We start from the raw sequence: 14,775 nt of genomic DNA, 5'->3' as shown, positions 1-14,775 counted from the left end.
AAGAGCAGCATTCCACAGTCATTCAATTACACAGGAACAGAGTTCAGTTTCTGATTTTAGCGACACAGATGCCTTCTTTGATGGAAATTGCTTCACAGAGCTTCTTAGGACTTGTTTTTTTTCAATAGTAGCTCCCACTAGCCCTTATTTGTCTGTGGCAAACAAATGAGCCCGCAGTATTAGGTCTGTGAGGGGTTCAGCCCGTTTTTTGTGTTCACGCGCTTTTGTTTTTAAGTCCCGATCCTGCAATAATATCTGCGTATGTTTAACTTTAGCACAGTAAGTAGTTCATGGTACTAAAGCTAAGCATGCGCAGGAATTTTTTGCAGGATCAGTGCCTAACTGCATTAAATTACTCCTTATGCAATACTTCTGCAGAATGTAATAAAACTGCGTAAGTTACTCCTTATGCAATATAGCATGTGCTAAGGGCAAATCAATGTTCTATAGAAATCAACTAAAAGGTTGCTATAGAAATGACCCTCAAAACACATAGACTTAAGTGGAATTATATCCTTCCTGTAGAATTTTCACACTGCTTGTTTGAATGTGATAGAGAATGATATGCCTGCTACAGACTTCCATAAGTTGGTTTAAACTAGGTTAAAAGGTTACTGTGTTCTAATAAAGGTTACTGTGTTCAAGAAAGATGTGGAGAAATTGGAAAGGGTCCAGAAAAGAGCAACAAGAATGATTAAAGATCTAAAGAACATGACCTATGAAGAAAGGCTGAAAGAACTGGGCTTGTTTAGTTTGGAAAAAAGAAGATTAAAGGAGGACATGGTGGCAGTTTTCAGGTATCTGAAAGGGTGTCATAAGGAGGAGGGAGAAAACTTGTTCTTCTTGGCCTCTGAGGGTAGAACAAGAAGCAATGGACTTAAACTGCAGCAAGGGAGGTTTAGGTTGGACATTAGGAAAAAGTTCCTAACTGTCAGGGCAGTCAAACAGTGGAATAAATTGCCAAGGGAGGTTGTGGAATCTCCATCGCTGGAGATATTTAAGAGCAGGTTAGGTAGATGTCTGTCAGGGATGGTCTAAACAGTACTTGGTCCTGCCATGAGGGCAGGGGGCTGGACTTGATGGCCCCTCAAGGTCCCTTGCAGTCCTAGCATCCTATGATCCTATATGATTCTACAAATAGCTTCTTTTGGACTTTCCCCTGTTGTATTTTGTTCCTGAATGTATAAGTATTTGTAATGGAAGAGTATTACACTCTCTTCGTGCTCCAAGAGCCCAGGCTTGTGAGAGATCTATGCTTCAGGGCTCTTACCTGCTCAGCTCCACAACTGGATTTCAGCAGCACAATAAACCCTCGAAATACGTGAGTTAAGCACAACTCAAAATTCTGCTCCCCTGAGCCCTGGCTCAATCCCCGCCCCTGCCCCACGCAGCCCAGTTCAACCCCCGCCTTCCCCAGTTCAAACTCACTGGTCCCCTGGCCCTGCTTCCCCCCCGCCCCCGTGCATGGCTCCAGCTCATCCCCCACCCTCGTCTCTAGCTCTGGCTCACCACCCCTGCGCGCAGCCCCTGGCCCCAGCTCAAACCCCCTGAAGCCCGGCTCACCACCCGCCCTGTGCACAGCTCCAGCTCACCCCCCCACCCCCGTGCACAGCTCCAGCTCACCACCCTCGCGTGCACAGCTCCAGCTCACCCCCCCGTGCACAGCTCCAGCTCACCACCCTCGTGTGCATAGCTCCAGCTCACCACCCTCGCATGCACAGCTCCAGCTCACCACCCCCGTGCACAGCTCCAGCTCACCACCCTCGCATGCACAGCTCCAGCTCACCCCTCCGTGCAGAGCTCCAGCTCACACCCCCATGCACAGCTCCAGCTCACCATCCCCCCGGGCACAGCTCCAGCTCCCCCCCATGCACAGCTCCAGCTCACCCCCCCCGTGCACAGCTCCAGCTCACCACCCTCGCATGCACAGCTCCAGCTCACCCCTCCGTGCAGAGCTCCAGCTCACACCCCCATGCACAGCTCCAGCTCACCACCCCCGCATGCACAGCTCCAGCTCCCCCCCATGCACAGCTGCAGCTCACCACCCTCACGTGCAGCCCCAGTTCAAACCCCTTTGGCTGGGCTCACCACCCAAGCCCGGCTCCAGCTCACCAACAGTGCACATGGCTCTAGCTCAACCCCTCCCCGGTTCCACCCCCCCCCCCCACAAATCCAGCTCAACTCCACGCCCCCCATCCCCCTACAGCCCTAACCCACCCCAGGCTTAATCCCCTGCCCCCTCCCATGGCCCCAGCCCAGCCCAGGCTTAATCTTCCCAAACTGCCCCCCCCCCAGCCCCAGGCCTTACCTGTCAAAAGAGCTCCAGGTGCTGCTGCTGCTTCCGCGCTGCAGAACGTGCGTTCTGCCAGGGAAAAAGCTGCCCCCAACTTAGGCAAAATTCGGTTACATGAGGCTGCGTGGGAATGGAGTCCTTGCGTAAATCGAGGGACTGCTGTACTGTACTGCCAGCCCGTCAGAGGTCAGCCTCTAGCCTGAACAAACTAACACAGGCAAGGAGCTGCCTGATTGCTGGAGCACTGTATTTCTCAGCCTCTGGCTGCTGTGAAAGGAGGATCCCCTGGCCAGGGCATTTTTAAATCTGGGGTTTGAACTGAAAGTGAGTTTAGCCATGGTGTAGCGTGGTGCTGTACGAGCCTCTGCCCTGCACAGCACTCCCTCCACTACCCATCCCCAAGAGGTTCTCAAATCATTCTAACCTAATTCTGCCCCACATCTGCCCCCCTCCCTCCAGGGCTGGGTGTCCACACAACTCTGCCAGCATACCCCAGTCTTTGTACCTGGTACCCCCTTCTAGTACCGTCCCTCAGTCCTTCAGATGGATGTGTCAATGCACCTCAGCTCTGTAGGTAACACCCTCTGCAGACAGGCCAGGCGTGGATCTCCCACACTCAACTCAACCGTGAACATACAGGCATGCCGTAACCTTGACACACCTCTGTCAACGTAGCCCAAAGTCACTGTCCTAGATTGGGTCTCCCAGTTACGATTGGGGCACAGAAGAGAGTTGATATACACAGGAGAAGTGTGCCTCTTCCTTGTCCAGTCTGAGACCTGGGCAGGCCCTAAGTGTGTGTGCTGAATGGACCCCACCTTTTGTGGCATTTCCCCTGCTGCCCTGGAGAGCAGCAGCAGGGCATTTTTTCCCAGTGGAACACACTGGAAGAGGGTTCTGGCACCTTTTTTTCCTGGCACCACCATTTTGGAAGCCAACTGGACAGCTCTGAGCTGCATGTGGCTCTTTAAGGAGCCATTTGCTGTTCCCACTGCTGCCGCTGCTCACTCCTCCGGCTGCCTGCCTGCTGCACTGAAAGAGTAGGACTCAATTTCATTGGTTCAATGGGTGGCCGGAGGGATCTGGACATTAAACCAATTAAATTGAATCCCACTCGTTCAGCGTGGCAGGGTGCTGGGAGCTGCCCCTGCTACGCTGTACATCGGGGAGCCAGAGGACCCGCAGAGCTGGAGTGAAGAGGAGATGGCGGCTGGCGAAGGAGCGGGGGGGGAGGGCAGAACATGAAGCTCCTGGGTAAGGTAAGTGAATCCTGAGGTGGGGGGGGCAGTTTGGGGCTGTGAGGGGGCTAGGCCTGGGGATGGTTTGGGGCTGCGGGGCATTAAGCCTGGGGTAGGAGGGGTGGCTTGTGGTTGCAAGGGGGGTTAAGTCTGGGGGTGGGGGGGTTAAGCCTGGGAGTGGTTTGGTGTGGTGCAGAGTTCTGGCACCTTATATTTTAGGGAAAAAAGAAACCTGGCAGCAGCAACCCAAGGGCATGGAAAGAAACCAGTACATTAGCTGTGAACACGTCACAGTGAAGGGCTGGAAACAGCTCATTATCTGATGCTTGCTCAGAGATTGCTGGGAGCCACCCTATTTTCTTATTTTTACACCCAGGCTAGAGAGGGAGGAAAGAGGAGTGGGGAGTGCTTAAGTGACAGGTGAGAATGTCCATCACACTGCCCAGTGATGAAGCACAGAATAAAAATAGAGTGTGTGACTTCATGTCTTTCGGCAGCGGTGCCTAGGAGACAAAAGAGAGGCTTTAAAAGGCTTGTGGAGCTGACGGCAAAGGGCTCGGACACTTGAGAGTTTTGGTTTTGCTCCAGCAGGGAGCTGCTCTGCGTCTCTCTATGGAGAGCTTGGAGTTAAATGGACTCTCTGATACGCCCAAGTCTCCAGGCCTGGACACTGCTTTCAAGAGTGTGGATCAGCCCTATGCAGGTACTGACTCCCGGCCCAACTCCGCTTTCCCAGCCAGGGCAGCAGTTTGTGGTCACATTTGTCTCAGACTGCTGCTGGCCCTTTGCGACTGGGATACTTGGACCATTGCGCTCGGGGGCAAGCGGTGGGGAAGGGAGTTAAAGTGCTGGGGAGAAAGTGCTTTCTTGTGGTGAGCTGGGGCAGGAAGGAGGGTGTCAGGAGAGGCTTAGCAATGACCTGTCAGGGGTCAAAGCACAGCAGTCTGACTCTGTGCGCAGAGGGGCTGGAATCTTGGCTCGATGGGAGAGACTGGGGCATACTTGTGACTGGTGGGATATTGTTACTGAGGCAGGGCCCAGGGCTGGTGGAATCGCACCCTGGCACATTTGAGCCTCCTCAGTAGAGTTCACCAGCCCACACTCCAGAACAGCTTTCACGTGGCTCTGCTGCCACCTGTGCCAGCGTTTGACGGCTCCGCTCCTTACTGCCGGCCTGCAAATGCCCAAAGGGTCCCCTGCACAGGGTGAGCGTTTCTCGACAGCAAAGCAGCCTTCACCTCAGGGCACTGGTCTTCACCCCAGCAAGTGTGGAACCAGACCCCGAGCCAGGCAGAGGCGAGGGAGGGAGGCTGGCCAGTGGGTGCTGCTCTCTGAGCGCAACTTCCCAGCTCTCCCCTACGGCGTGCTTGAGGGGGATTCGTTTCCTGAGAGAAAACACAGTAGTTGCTGCGCCCTGAGGCTTGTCTCCCCTGCGGCTGGGTCCAGAAGGGCAAAGCCCAGGGAGCAGTGAGTCACAGGTCATGTTCTCTTCCTGCAAGTCTTGATTCAGTGATGATGAACTGAGCCCCTTGGTTCCTAGCGCAGCGCCTGCCAGCATGAAAGGGGCACCCATTCCTCTGCCTTTCACGCGCTGGTATTTTGCTCAGGAGTACCAGCTGCTGGGTGCGAGGAGAGAGGGCTGGCTCTTGTGGATGGAGGGAGAAGCAGCTGACCTTTCCCTGGTTGTATCTAGGGTGGGAGCTGCCTCACTGTAGCTATCCCGGAGCCTTGATGTTCGTTATGCAATGGCCCCACGCAAAGCCTGCGGAGGTGGCTTTCACTGGGATTATTGACCGCATCCTAGCACAGCAACCCTTCTGGCATTCAGAGCCCGTTTCATGCCTGGAGTGGGAGTGGGTGACGTTCCTGAATGGGGTAACCTGGAGCTGCACATGCGACAGCTTTGTGAACTCTGCAGATGGGCTGTGTCAGGGTGAGAAAGCGGGAGGGGAAAACTACAGCCCCAGAAGTGAGACAGAGATCCAGGAGGCCTTGGGATCATTGTTAGGAAGCTCTGTGCCCACTGCTGCCCTCCTTTGGGGGCTAATTTGGCTACTGCTGTTCTTCTCTGGTGCAACAATGCCCGGCCGTAAAGTGCCCCAAGGGGAGATCTGGAAAGCTGAACAGTTCGTAGCCAGTGGAGCACGAGCAGCTTTGCTCAGAAGTACATTGGTCTTCTCTCCCAATGCCCACTAGATGCAGTAGGGGTGGCCTTAGCAGGCTTGTGTGTTGGGTCTCTGCCCCAGAGATGCAGGGGCTCGAAGCAGGACAGACAGGGGAAGGTGTGGAGCAGTTTATTGACAAGCAGGTGGAAGATAAGGGAGCTGCTGTTAAAGGGAAGCAGAGCAGACGAGCTGGGAAAGGTCTTTTGTCCCAGGGGAAAGGGTCCAAGCAAGAAAGAGGAATACAAACTCACTCGGGGGTGATTTTCTCTTTCAGGTTTCAGAGTCTGAGTCTCCAGCCCTGCCTATGAACTCTCTTCCCACAGCTGTCCTTGGGTTCACCCTTGGCTCACTCAGAGCTCCCCCACCCCCACACCTTTTATGCTGGGCAGGGAACACACCGTCCAGTCCTAGGGGCTTTGCTAGTCAGCAGGCTGGCAGAGAGGGCGGAAAATGATTCGCCTGTGTTTTTGGCCAAGGCTCCAACAGGTGTTGGCTTTTCCATCAGTAAAGGGCAGGGGAGCCTGTGCAAAAGAATGCTCTCTGGCCTGGTGAACCGGGCAGCTGGGATTCCTGCTCAAGTGCGCAGCGGCTCTGGCCTGGTTGGGAACAGGAAAGTCTACGGGAGAGTGGGGAACATGGCTTGCATGCCTGCAGGTTCCCTGTTGTCTTTCTGGCATTGTTGGGAGCAGTGAATGTGCACACCCAGGATTGCCACAGCACTCAGCACTTACCCGTCCAGCCCACGACTGCCTAGTGGGGGGCAGGACAGGACATTTTCCTGCCCTGGCACAGCTGGGCAGGGCCTGCTCACAAGGGTGGCTGCTGCATTCTGGGGGCGATGGAGCTGCTTGCATCTATGTCCTCCAGGAAGCAGAGCTCTGAGAAAGGAGGGCATGAGTGCACCAGCCGTCCCCACAGGGTTTCCTAGGGGCAATCGCAAGCTACGCCAGCCTGGTGCAAAGTGAAAGGGGGGATCCTGGTGAAATATCTGGTAAGTAACAGGAACAATTTTCTGGGGACACAAACCCACAACACCCGCCCCCCAGGAAATCCAGTCAGACCCTTGGCCATCTCTGCTGACGGAAAGCCTGGGGTGGGGTCTGAGCAGGTAACAGGACAGAGCCATCCTTGGCTTCGGCTCTTGACCGGCTGTCCAGAAGGTGCCTGGCAGTAGGGGAGGGAGCCCGTCCATGGCATGTGCATGAAAAAGAGAGGTCTGTGATGTTTGTTAGTTCAGGTAACTTTCTCCTAACGTTCTGGTCAGCGGTGAGGTGGGAATGGATCTTATGGTATGGACACAATAAACAATCAGTCCAGTTAGCCCAAGCCTGTGAGTAGCCCTGATCCCACCTTCTTTTGTTCCTTGCAGAGCTGCACCGCAGTGAGAGCACACAAGAGAAGAACATGAAGGAAGCCAAAACCAAATGCAGGACAATCGCCTCCTTGCTGACAGATGCGCCCAACCCTCACTCCAAAGGCGTGCTGATGTTCAAGAAGCGCAGGCAGAGGGCTAAAAAGTACACCCTGGTCAGCTTTGGGAGTGTTGATGAGGACCGCTGTTATGAGGAGGAGGATGGTGTCTTCCCCACCAGTGAGTCAGAGTTTGACGAGGAAGGCTTCTCAGATGCCCGAAGCTTAACAAACCACTCAGACTGGGACAACACTTACCTTGCTATCGAGAAGCCCAAGCCAGAGTCTAAGCAGCAGCCGGGGGAGAGGCAGCAGGGTCTGAGCGACGTCTCCAGCAGAGGAGCACAGCTATTTGAACAGCAGAGGGTGAGGGCTGGTCAGTACACGGTGGACAAAGCCCCAGCTGAGAAGCCAGAGAGCCCTCATCCATCACCAAGTGTCGTGCCAAAGCAGAGCATAGTGAACGGAGAAGTGTCAGCTCCTCAGAAGGCCAAAAAGGCCCCACTGAATATCCGGGTGGAAGCAGTGCAGGTATCCAGCAAGCTGCCAACAGTTTCCTCTGCTCAGTTCCAGGCTCCAGCAGGCAGCATGGGAGGAGGCGCCCAGCCATCTCCAGGCACAGAAGGCCTCTTCAACAGATCTGCACAGCCATTCACACCAGGCTTTTCTGGGCAGCGCCCCGTGACTTCCTCCGTTGTCTTCAGGCCTTTGGCTCCCAAGAAAAGCAGTGGCAGTCTGGGTGGGCAGAGCACCATTGCTCCACCGTTCCCACCAGGAACTCCTGTGCCACCTGCCTCTGCACTTGCGACAGCACACGATGGTCCAGCAAGTTCAGCATCTCTGTATAGTCCGACCCCACCGGGAGCACTGCAGCCAGACGCAGGCAGAAGCGCTCCTGAGACTAAGACTCCCTCAAACCCAGCCATGACCTCCACAGCTTCCATCGTTCTCTCCACTCCCTCTAAGCCAGGGGGCGCTGCTGCAACACCCCAACCACACGGGACAGCTTCCTCCTCCTTGTACATCAGCCCAGCGCCACAGCAACCCAGCGTGGTGAGCAGCTGTCTGCTGCCAAGCCAGCCATATCCTGTTGCCTCCCCAGCTACTCCACGACCTGCTTCTGAGCCCTTCGCGTCCAGGGAGCAGCGGATTGCAATGCCAGCCCCCCGTACGGGAATCTTGCAGGAAGCTCGTCGGCGGAGCACCAAGAAACCCATGTTCAGTACCACAGCGGAGAAGAAGAAGAATTCGCCCAACCCTGAGCTTCTGTCTCTTGTGCAGAACCTTGACGAGAAACCCAAAAGTGATCACCCAGGGGCAGGCTTTGAGTCTGGGCCTGAGGAGGACTTCCTCAGCCTAGGAGCGGAGGCCTGCAACTTCATGCAGCCCTCAGGCCGCAAAGTCAAGGTCCCTCCCCCAGTAGCTCCTAAGCCTCAGCAGCAAGGTGCCTCTGCTGGACTCGTAAACGGTGCCCCAGACATGCTGCAGCTGAAGGGCAAAGGGGCAGAGCTTTTTGCCAAGCGACAGAGCCGCATGGACAAGTTCGTGGTGGAGGCAGCACCGACACCAGGCTCCAAGCCCAGGGCACCATCCCCCACCCCTTCTCTACCATCATCTTGGAAGTATTCTCCCAACATCCGTGCCCCACCGCCCATAGCTTACAACCCCTTACACTCCCCCTTCTACCCTCTGGCAGCAGGCAAGTCTCAGGCAAGCAGAGCAGAGAGCAAAATGAAGAAGGCACCCAGCCATAAGTCAGGGATCAAGGCCATTGATTTCATGCGCCACCAACCCTACCAGCTAAAGTCAGCCATGTTCTGTTTTGGGGAGCCCCCAAGCACTGACACACAGAACCCTCCGACCCAGCCAGCCCTGCAGCCCAGCTCCTCTTTCACCCCCACCAAGCAGGCTGTGAAAACAGCCAGGACCCACGAGATCCGGCGGTTCTCCACACCTGCTCCCGTGCCCACTCAGAGCATCCTGGCACCTACAGTCCTCACTCCCCGGTCTGCCACCACACTGGATGAGCCGGTGTGGAGACCAGACCTGACCTCCTCTGAACCCTGCACCCCAGCCCCTGTCCAGCCTGCTCCTAGCCAGGCCCCAAAGCTACACCAAAGCTCCCCAGAGCTCAGTCAGGTGGGTCAAGGGACTGCCCCTCGCCCAGCTTCCTCCTCTGGATTCCAGGTAGCTAGGCCCAGGTTCTCAGCAGCCAAAACTGGGATGCAGGCACACGTGTGGAGGCCAGGTTCTGGGTACCAGTGAGCCAGGGCTGACCCCGCACCCTGCAGTGCGCATGGCTGGTGTCCGACCAAGGGAGCTTCCTTAGGTTGTCTTTGAAGTGAGCTCAATAAACTGGGGCCTGTAAAGCACAAGGCGGGAGGGAGATTCCCGTCCTGGCTCCCCAACCCCCTCTCTTGTCAGCGTAGCAGCAACACCGCCTGACCCCCCCGCCCCCCCGCCTGCAGCTAGAGCCAGAAGGTGCAGGAGGAAAGCAGAGAGGGGGCAGCCGTCTCCAGTCTGCTTCTGCCTGCACCTCCGTGGCAATGAACCCTGGCTCCAGGACGGGGGATGGGAGGGAGCATGTCTTATCTTATCTTATCTTATCTTATCTTAGCATGCTAAGATGCAGCTAGCACTTTTCCCCGCCAGGGAGGTTTGGAACCAAGATCCTGCTAACCCTTGTTGTGATGCGGGTCCCATGCCAGCCCCCTGCTGCTCCGTGCACAGACTGGCAGAGCCAGGACTGGAAGCCAGGACCGCGCCCCCCCCCCCAGCCCAGTGACATGAGAAATGAAGCCCTGTCCTGAGAGCCAGTGTTCCTCAGCCTGCCTCTGCGGGGGAGCAGCAGGTGCTTGAGGGGATGCTGGGACAGGGGAGGGGATTGTGGGAGTGTGCCCAAGCACCAACCCCTTCTTAGGACAGCCTTCAAGATCTCAGACTCAGCCGGAAGCCACGTCTGTGCCCGAGAAGACCGGGGGGGGAGGGTTTCCCCCTGAGATTTCCAGCTTCCAGGATCCCTTTGCCCAGGGAAGGGATCCCAGGTGGCTCCAAGCAGTAGAGGCACTTTGTGGGGCTGAAAGGTGGATGTAGAGGAAGGTGAGAGGAAAGTGGGCGCTTCCTGTAGAGCTGTTCAGTTCAGGGCGTGCTGTATGTGGGAGTGGTTGAGGGAAGAGCGCAGGGCTGGCTTGTAAGGAGCCTGGGCTGACGAGAGTCGCACGTTAGCTTTTTGGGTCAGTCTGCAGCAGGAGCTGTGGCCAGAGTCAAGTCAACTATGAACATGAAATTCCCCTGAGAACTTCTTGCCCACCTGGGGAGATCAGTTTCTTACATGTGCTGGCTCAGCCCAGCCCAGCTGGGCGCTGGGGGGAAGAGGAGCAGTGCATGAGGAGTCACATTAACCAAGGCAGGAGTTCTCAGGAGGGTTTGCTGGTGACCGAAATGCCTACAGTCTCCTGGGAAGCAGTGATCAGTTGCCCGCACAGCTCTACCAGGGCTAGGTGCGTAGTCTTTCCTTTCCTGGCATGGTTTGGGGCAGGGTGGTCCCAGCCACCCTAGATGTGTGTGGCCTCTTCCCAGCAGCAAGGGCATGTGACAAGGGAGCACTCCCCTCTCCCAGGCAGCCAGCAGGGCATCGGCAAGGGCCCTGAGTGGGGGCAGGCTGAGCTCAGCACCATTGAATTCTCAGCCCTGCCCCCCATGGCCCTGTGACCTCCACTGCATGAGATGGTGAGACCAGGGACGTCTGCAGCTCAGCAGCCAGGCCAAAGGGCTGTAGCCGGGCACTGCACCCTCATAGCATAGATGCAGAGTACTGCAACGTAAGGGGGTTTTCCACTGTTGTAGGAACAATACCTCCCCGGGAAGGCTGGCAGAGGCATTCCTTCAGGTATACCAGCGGGTAGAGCAGCATAGCTATACAGTGCTCGGAGGCTGGATTGTTCACCCCTCTGAGATCTGCAGCTAAGGTGCCAAAGGTGTTAAGTATAAACCTGGCCTAAGCGCTGAACCCCTAGTTCAGACATCCAGCACTGCCTCCCAGCCATCTGACATGCTCCTGCCTTTGAGTTCACATCTGAAATGAAAGGAGCCGGATCTCAAGCTTTGGCTCAGCAGAGCTGGGTTCAGGTCAGCAGAGACAGAGGAGAGCCCAGAATGACCCTGTTTCCACCGGCTGACTTAACCAGGTCTGAAATCAATCTGCGTGGAACAGCACTTAAACCAAACTCAGACTTCTCCACGTGGTCTCAGTCCAGTGTGGACAGGCTGTATGCCATAGGCCCCTTTGCAGTGAGAGCTTAGGGCCCCCTCCCCTAGGCCCCAGTACATGGCTCTAGAGCTTTCTGGTACCTCACTGTGACACCCTGCTGGGACAGAAGCGTTAGGGAACCTAACGCAGTGAGAGGCTGTTCTGTCACGAGACAGACAGAACAAAGTAAAGCTCAATTCAGAGCCTCCCCAGTCCAGGTGGGTCACTACTTCCCAGGCCCAGAGCTTGCAAGGCACATGGCACTGGACGCCCTGAGGCAGGAGTGACAGGGACACCAGGGCTGGATCAGCGGTTGAGAGGGCCCAGTGTTGCTTCACAAATTAAAGACAGCCCAGGTAATCACACTAACTGGCCCTTGGTGGATCTCTGTTGGTTCCTTCCCCTTAATGGAGTTTGTAGCAGGGGACTGGTGGTACCTGTGGCACCTATCAGCAGAAGCAGTCATAGCCTATTGGGGATCCTGAGCGGGAATATTTATGCCCCCTCATGCATAATAAAAGGGGAATTGGGCCCCCCCACCCTTGTGCTGCTCATGGCCCAAAGTAATTGCTTAATCTACCTGTGCCTGGGGCTGGTGGCTCTGAACAGAAGCATTGAGATAATGGGATGACAGAGACATCACATGAGTCTGGTTTGAAAAAGCAGCTGCTTTTGGCTACGGCTCTTGCTCCATACCTGGCAGCAGAAGAGCAGGAATGAGACTAGGGAACAGCTGTGCATGCAAGGGGGAAGGTGAGGTCAGGCTGAGGACAGGCTCTCAAAGGAGGATGCAGGGTCTCCAGACTACAGGTAACCTATCCCTGGCAGCACAGCAGGGCTGCTCTCCAGGGGAATTCAGTGCCTCTCGCTCCATGGCAGGATTACTGGGGACTGGATCGCTGAAGGACGTAACCCCCGGTGGGGAGATGGGACAGTGAGAGTTGCAGTTCCTCTTGATGGATAATGACTGGGGTGGCATTAGTTGGGCCTCCAAAGGTAATCAGCGTCACCACCCTGTGAACTTCCACCCCTTCTTTCAACACACCTGAGTCAGGTGCAACCAGGCTTGTTCCCTAATTAGGTGCTGCTCCCCTCCTCCCTCAGGATTTAGATGGTTTCTGTTCCAGGGGAGAAGTTTGTCTGCCCAGAAGGGGACAGAGTAGAGGGGTGGTGAGCCTGGAGGGAGAACCAGGTTTAGCTTCTCTGTGAATGGAAGTAGTTTTCTTCTTTGGTGTGTGTGTATTTGAATTAGTCACTTTACACTTGGTTGTGGAGAGGAATAAATGTCTGACATGCACTTTACCCAATGCCTTTGTCATTTGCTGTGTTCAGATGCTAGATCTGCCACACTTTGGCCATCTTCCCTGCACAATCCATTTGATCTCACTATACAGAAGAAACAAGAAGAAGCCCTGTGGCACCTTATAGACTAACGGATATTTTAGAGAATAAGCTTTCGTGGGCAAAGACCCGCTTCATCAGATGAGGTCATGAGGTCATGCGTCTGATGAAGCGGGTCTGTGCCCACGAAAGCTTATGCTCCAAAATATCTATGAGGTGCCACAGGGCTTCTTGTTGTTTTTGAAGATACAGACCAACACGGCCACCTCTCTGATACTATACAGAAGAACTACACACTGAAGATAAGTTATATTTTTATTCCTTTTGACTTATAAAAGGGAAAAGCGGCACTCCTATAAAACTTCTGGAAGGAATTGTTTATGGTCACAGCCCCCACTATTAGCTGGTGGACCCCACCGCCACATGATATCGAGGCCAGGAGACTAGTAGAGGCCAAGAAGAGAACTGGGGATGTATGTGCATAATGACAACATGCAGAGTTAGTATAGGATTTCATTTAAAATAAAATTAACCTTGGTACTTTGGTCTTCAAACTACCTATTGCCTGAGGAAGATTGGGAAAAGCTTCCCCACAGAACAGTGTGGACTGGCACTTTAGATGCAGGTGAGACTGATGCAAATGCTGCCTTGTTATCTGCCGCATAGGTCGGGGGTTTCCACAATGCATTTCTAGTGGCCTCAGAACATAGCCACCAACTCTTGCTGGTGGCCACAATGACAGTTTTCCCCAATACACTTCATTAACTTTAGGAAAAAAATAACTATGCATGTACACACATCCAAGTGATTGTAATTTGTGTAGGTTTTTTTTTTCTTTTCCCTGACTCAATAAAAATAATGCAGTGAAAAGTGCTACAGTAAACTCTTGTTTAACCACTAAATAGTGGATCAGCCAGCACACTTGAATAACTGGCATAACTCATAGCTGAGCAGCTCTGGTCAGCAGATGCCAGGCAGGAGCACAGAGAGAGAGAGCGAAGGCCTGCAGGCTACACTCAGTAACAGCACGGAGGGTTACACAGCTAACTTGCTAAGGAGACTGCCCATTAAGATCAATTTCATTTCCAATACAGACTGACATTTATAAATACAGAGGACCAAAAATTAAAAAAAAAATTGCAATAAAACTGACAAATCAAATAGGATTGAAGGAAGGGGGTGAGAGGCAGCAGGGGGGGATGTTAATTGTCCTGTCTGAGATAATTATGAGCATCAAAGGAAGGGAAGTGAGGTAGTTGATGTCTCATACCACGTTAATGTGTCAAATTTGAATATGTACTGTAACTCACAAATCTCTCACTCTAATCTGTTGTTAAATTCTTTGTATTCCAGGACACAGATTCTCAGGTCTTTAACAGAATGTCCCACTCCACTGAAGTGTTCACTGACCAGCTTATGTGTATTGAGTTTTTTGATGTCTGAGCCTCAGCCTGGATTATGCTATTTACTGCCTAAAAATCCACAAACCTGGAAACCCAGGACACCCTATCATTTCAGGTATTGGCACCCTTACTACTGGTCTGTCCACCTGTGTAGACTCTCTTCTCAAACCCTACGCCACCAGCACCCGCAGCTATCTCTGAGATATCGCTGACTTCCTGAGGAAATAACAGAACATTGGAAGCCTTCCTGACAATTTCATCCTTGCCACCATGGATGTAGAGGCCCCCTATACCAATATTCCACATGAAGATGGACTACAAGCTATCAGGAATACCATCCCTGACGTTACCACAGCTAATCTGGTGACTAACCGATGTAACTTTGTTCTCACCCACAATTATTTCCAATGTGGGGACAATTTATACCTCCAGATTAGTAGCACTGCTGTGGGTACCTGCGTGGTCAACTTTGAAAAACAATTCCTTAGCTGTCATCCTCTGTTACCCTCCCTCTACTTATGCTACATCAATGACATCTTTATCATTTGGACCTACGGTAAAGAGACTCTGGAAGAATTCCACAGGGATTTTAACAACCTGCATTTTACCATTAATCTCAGCCTAGACTACTACATATGAGAAATACATTTCCTGGATGCCACAGTACAAACCACCA

At 53.8% G+C, this 14,775-nt stretch overlaps 1 protein-coding gene across 2 annotated transcripts in view; it reads left to right on the top strand.

Moving 5' to 3' along the window:
- SYNPO2L (synaptopodin 2 like) overlaps positions 1-12,657 on the top strand; it is a 57,153-nt gene extending 44,496 nt beyond the window's left edge. For both annotated transcript variants that reach the window (XM_074999727.1, XM_074999726.1), the window contains one exon: positions 7,066-12,657. In XM_074999727.1, the coding sequence (XP_074855828.1) occupies positions 7,066-9,371 (2,306 nt within the window). In that variant the 3' untranslated portion in view covers positions 9,372-12,657. The remainder of the gene's footprint in view (positions 1-7,065) is intronic.
- The last annotated feature ends 2,118 nt before the right edge of the window (positions 12,658-14,775 follow it).

Source organism: Carettochelys insculpta, chromosome 7, assembly GCF_033958435.1.
Source record: "Carettochelys insculpta isolate YL-2023 chromosome 7, ASM3395843v1, whole genome shotgun sequence".
Classification (NCBI taxonomy): Eukaryota; Metazoa; Chordata; order Testudines; family Carettochelyidae; genus Carettochelys; species Carettochelys insculpta.
Note: the sequence above shows the minus strand (reverse complement) of the source record. Positions and strands in the feature narration are given on the sequence as shown.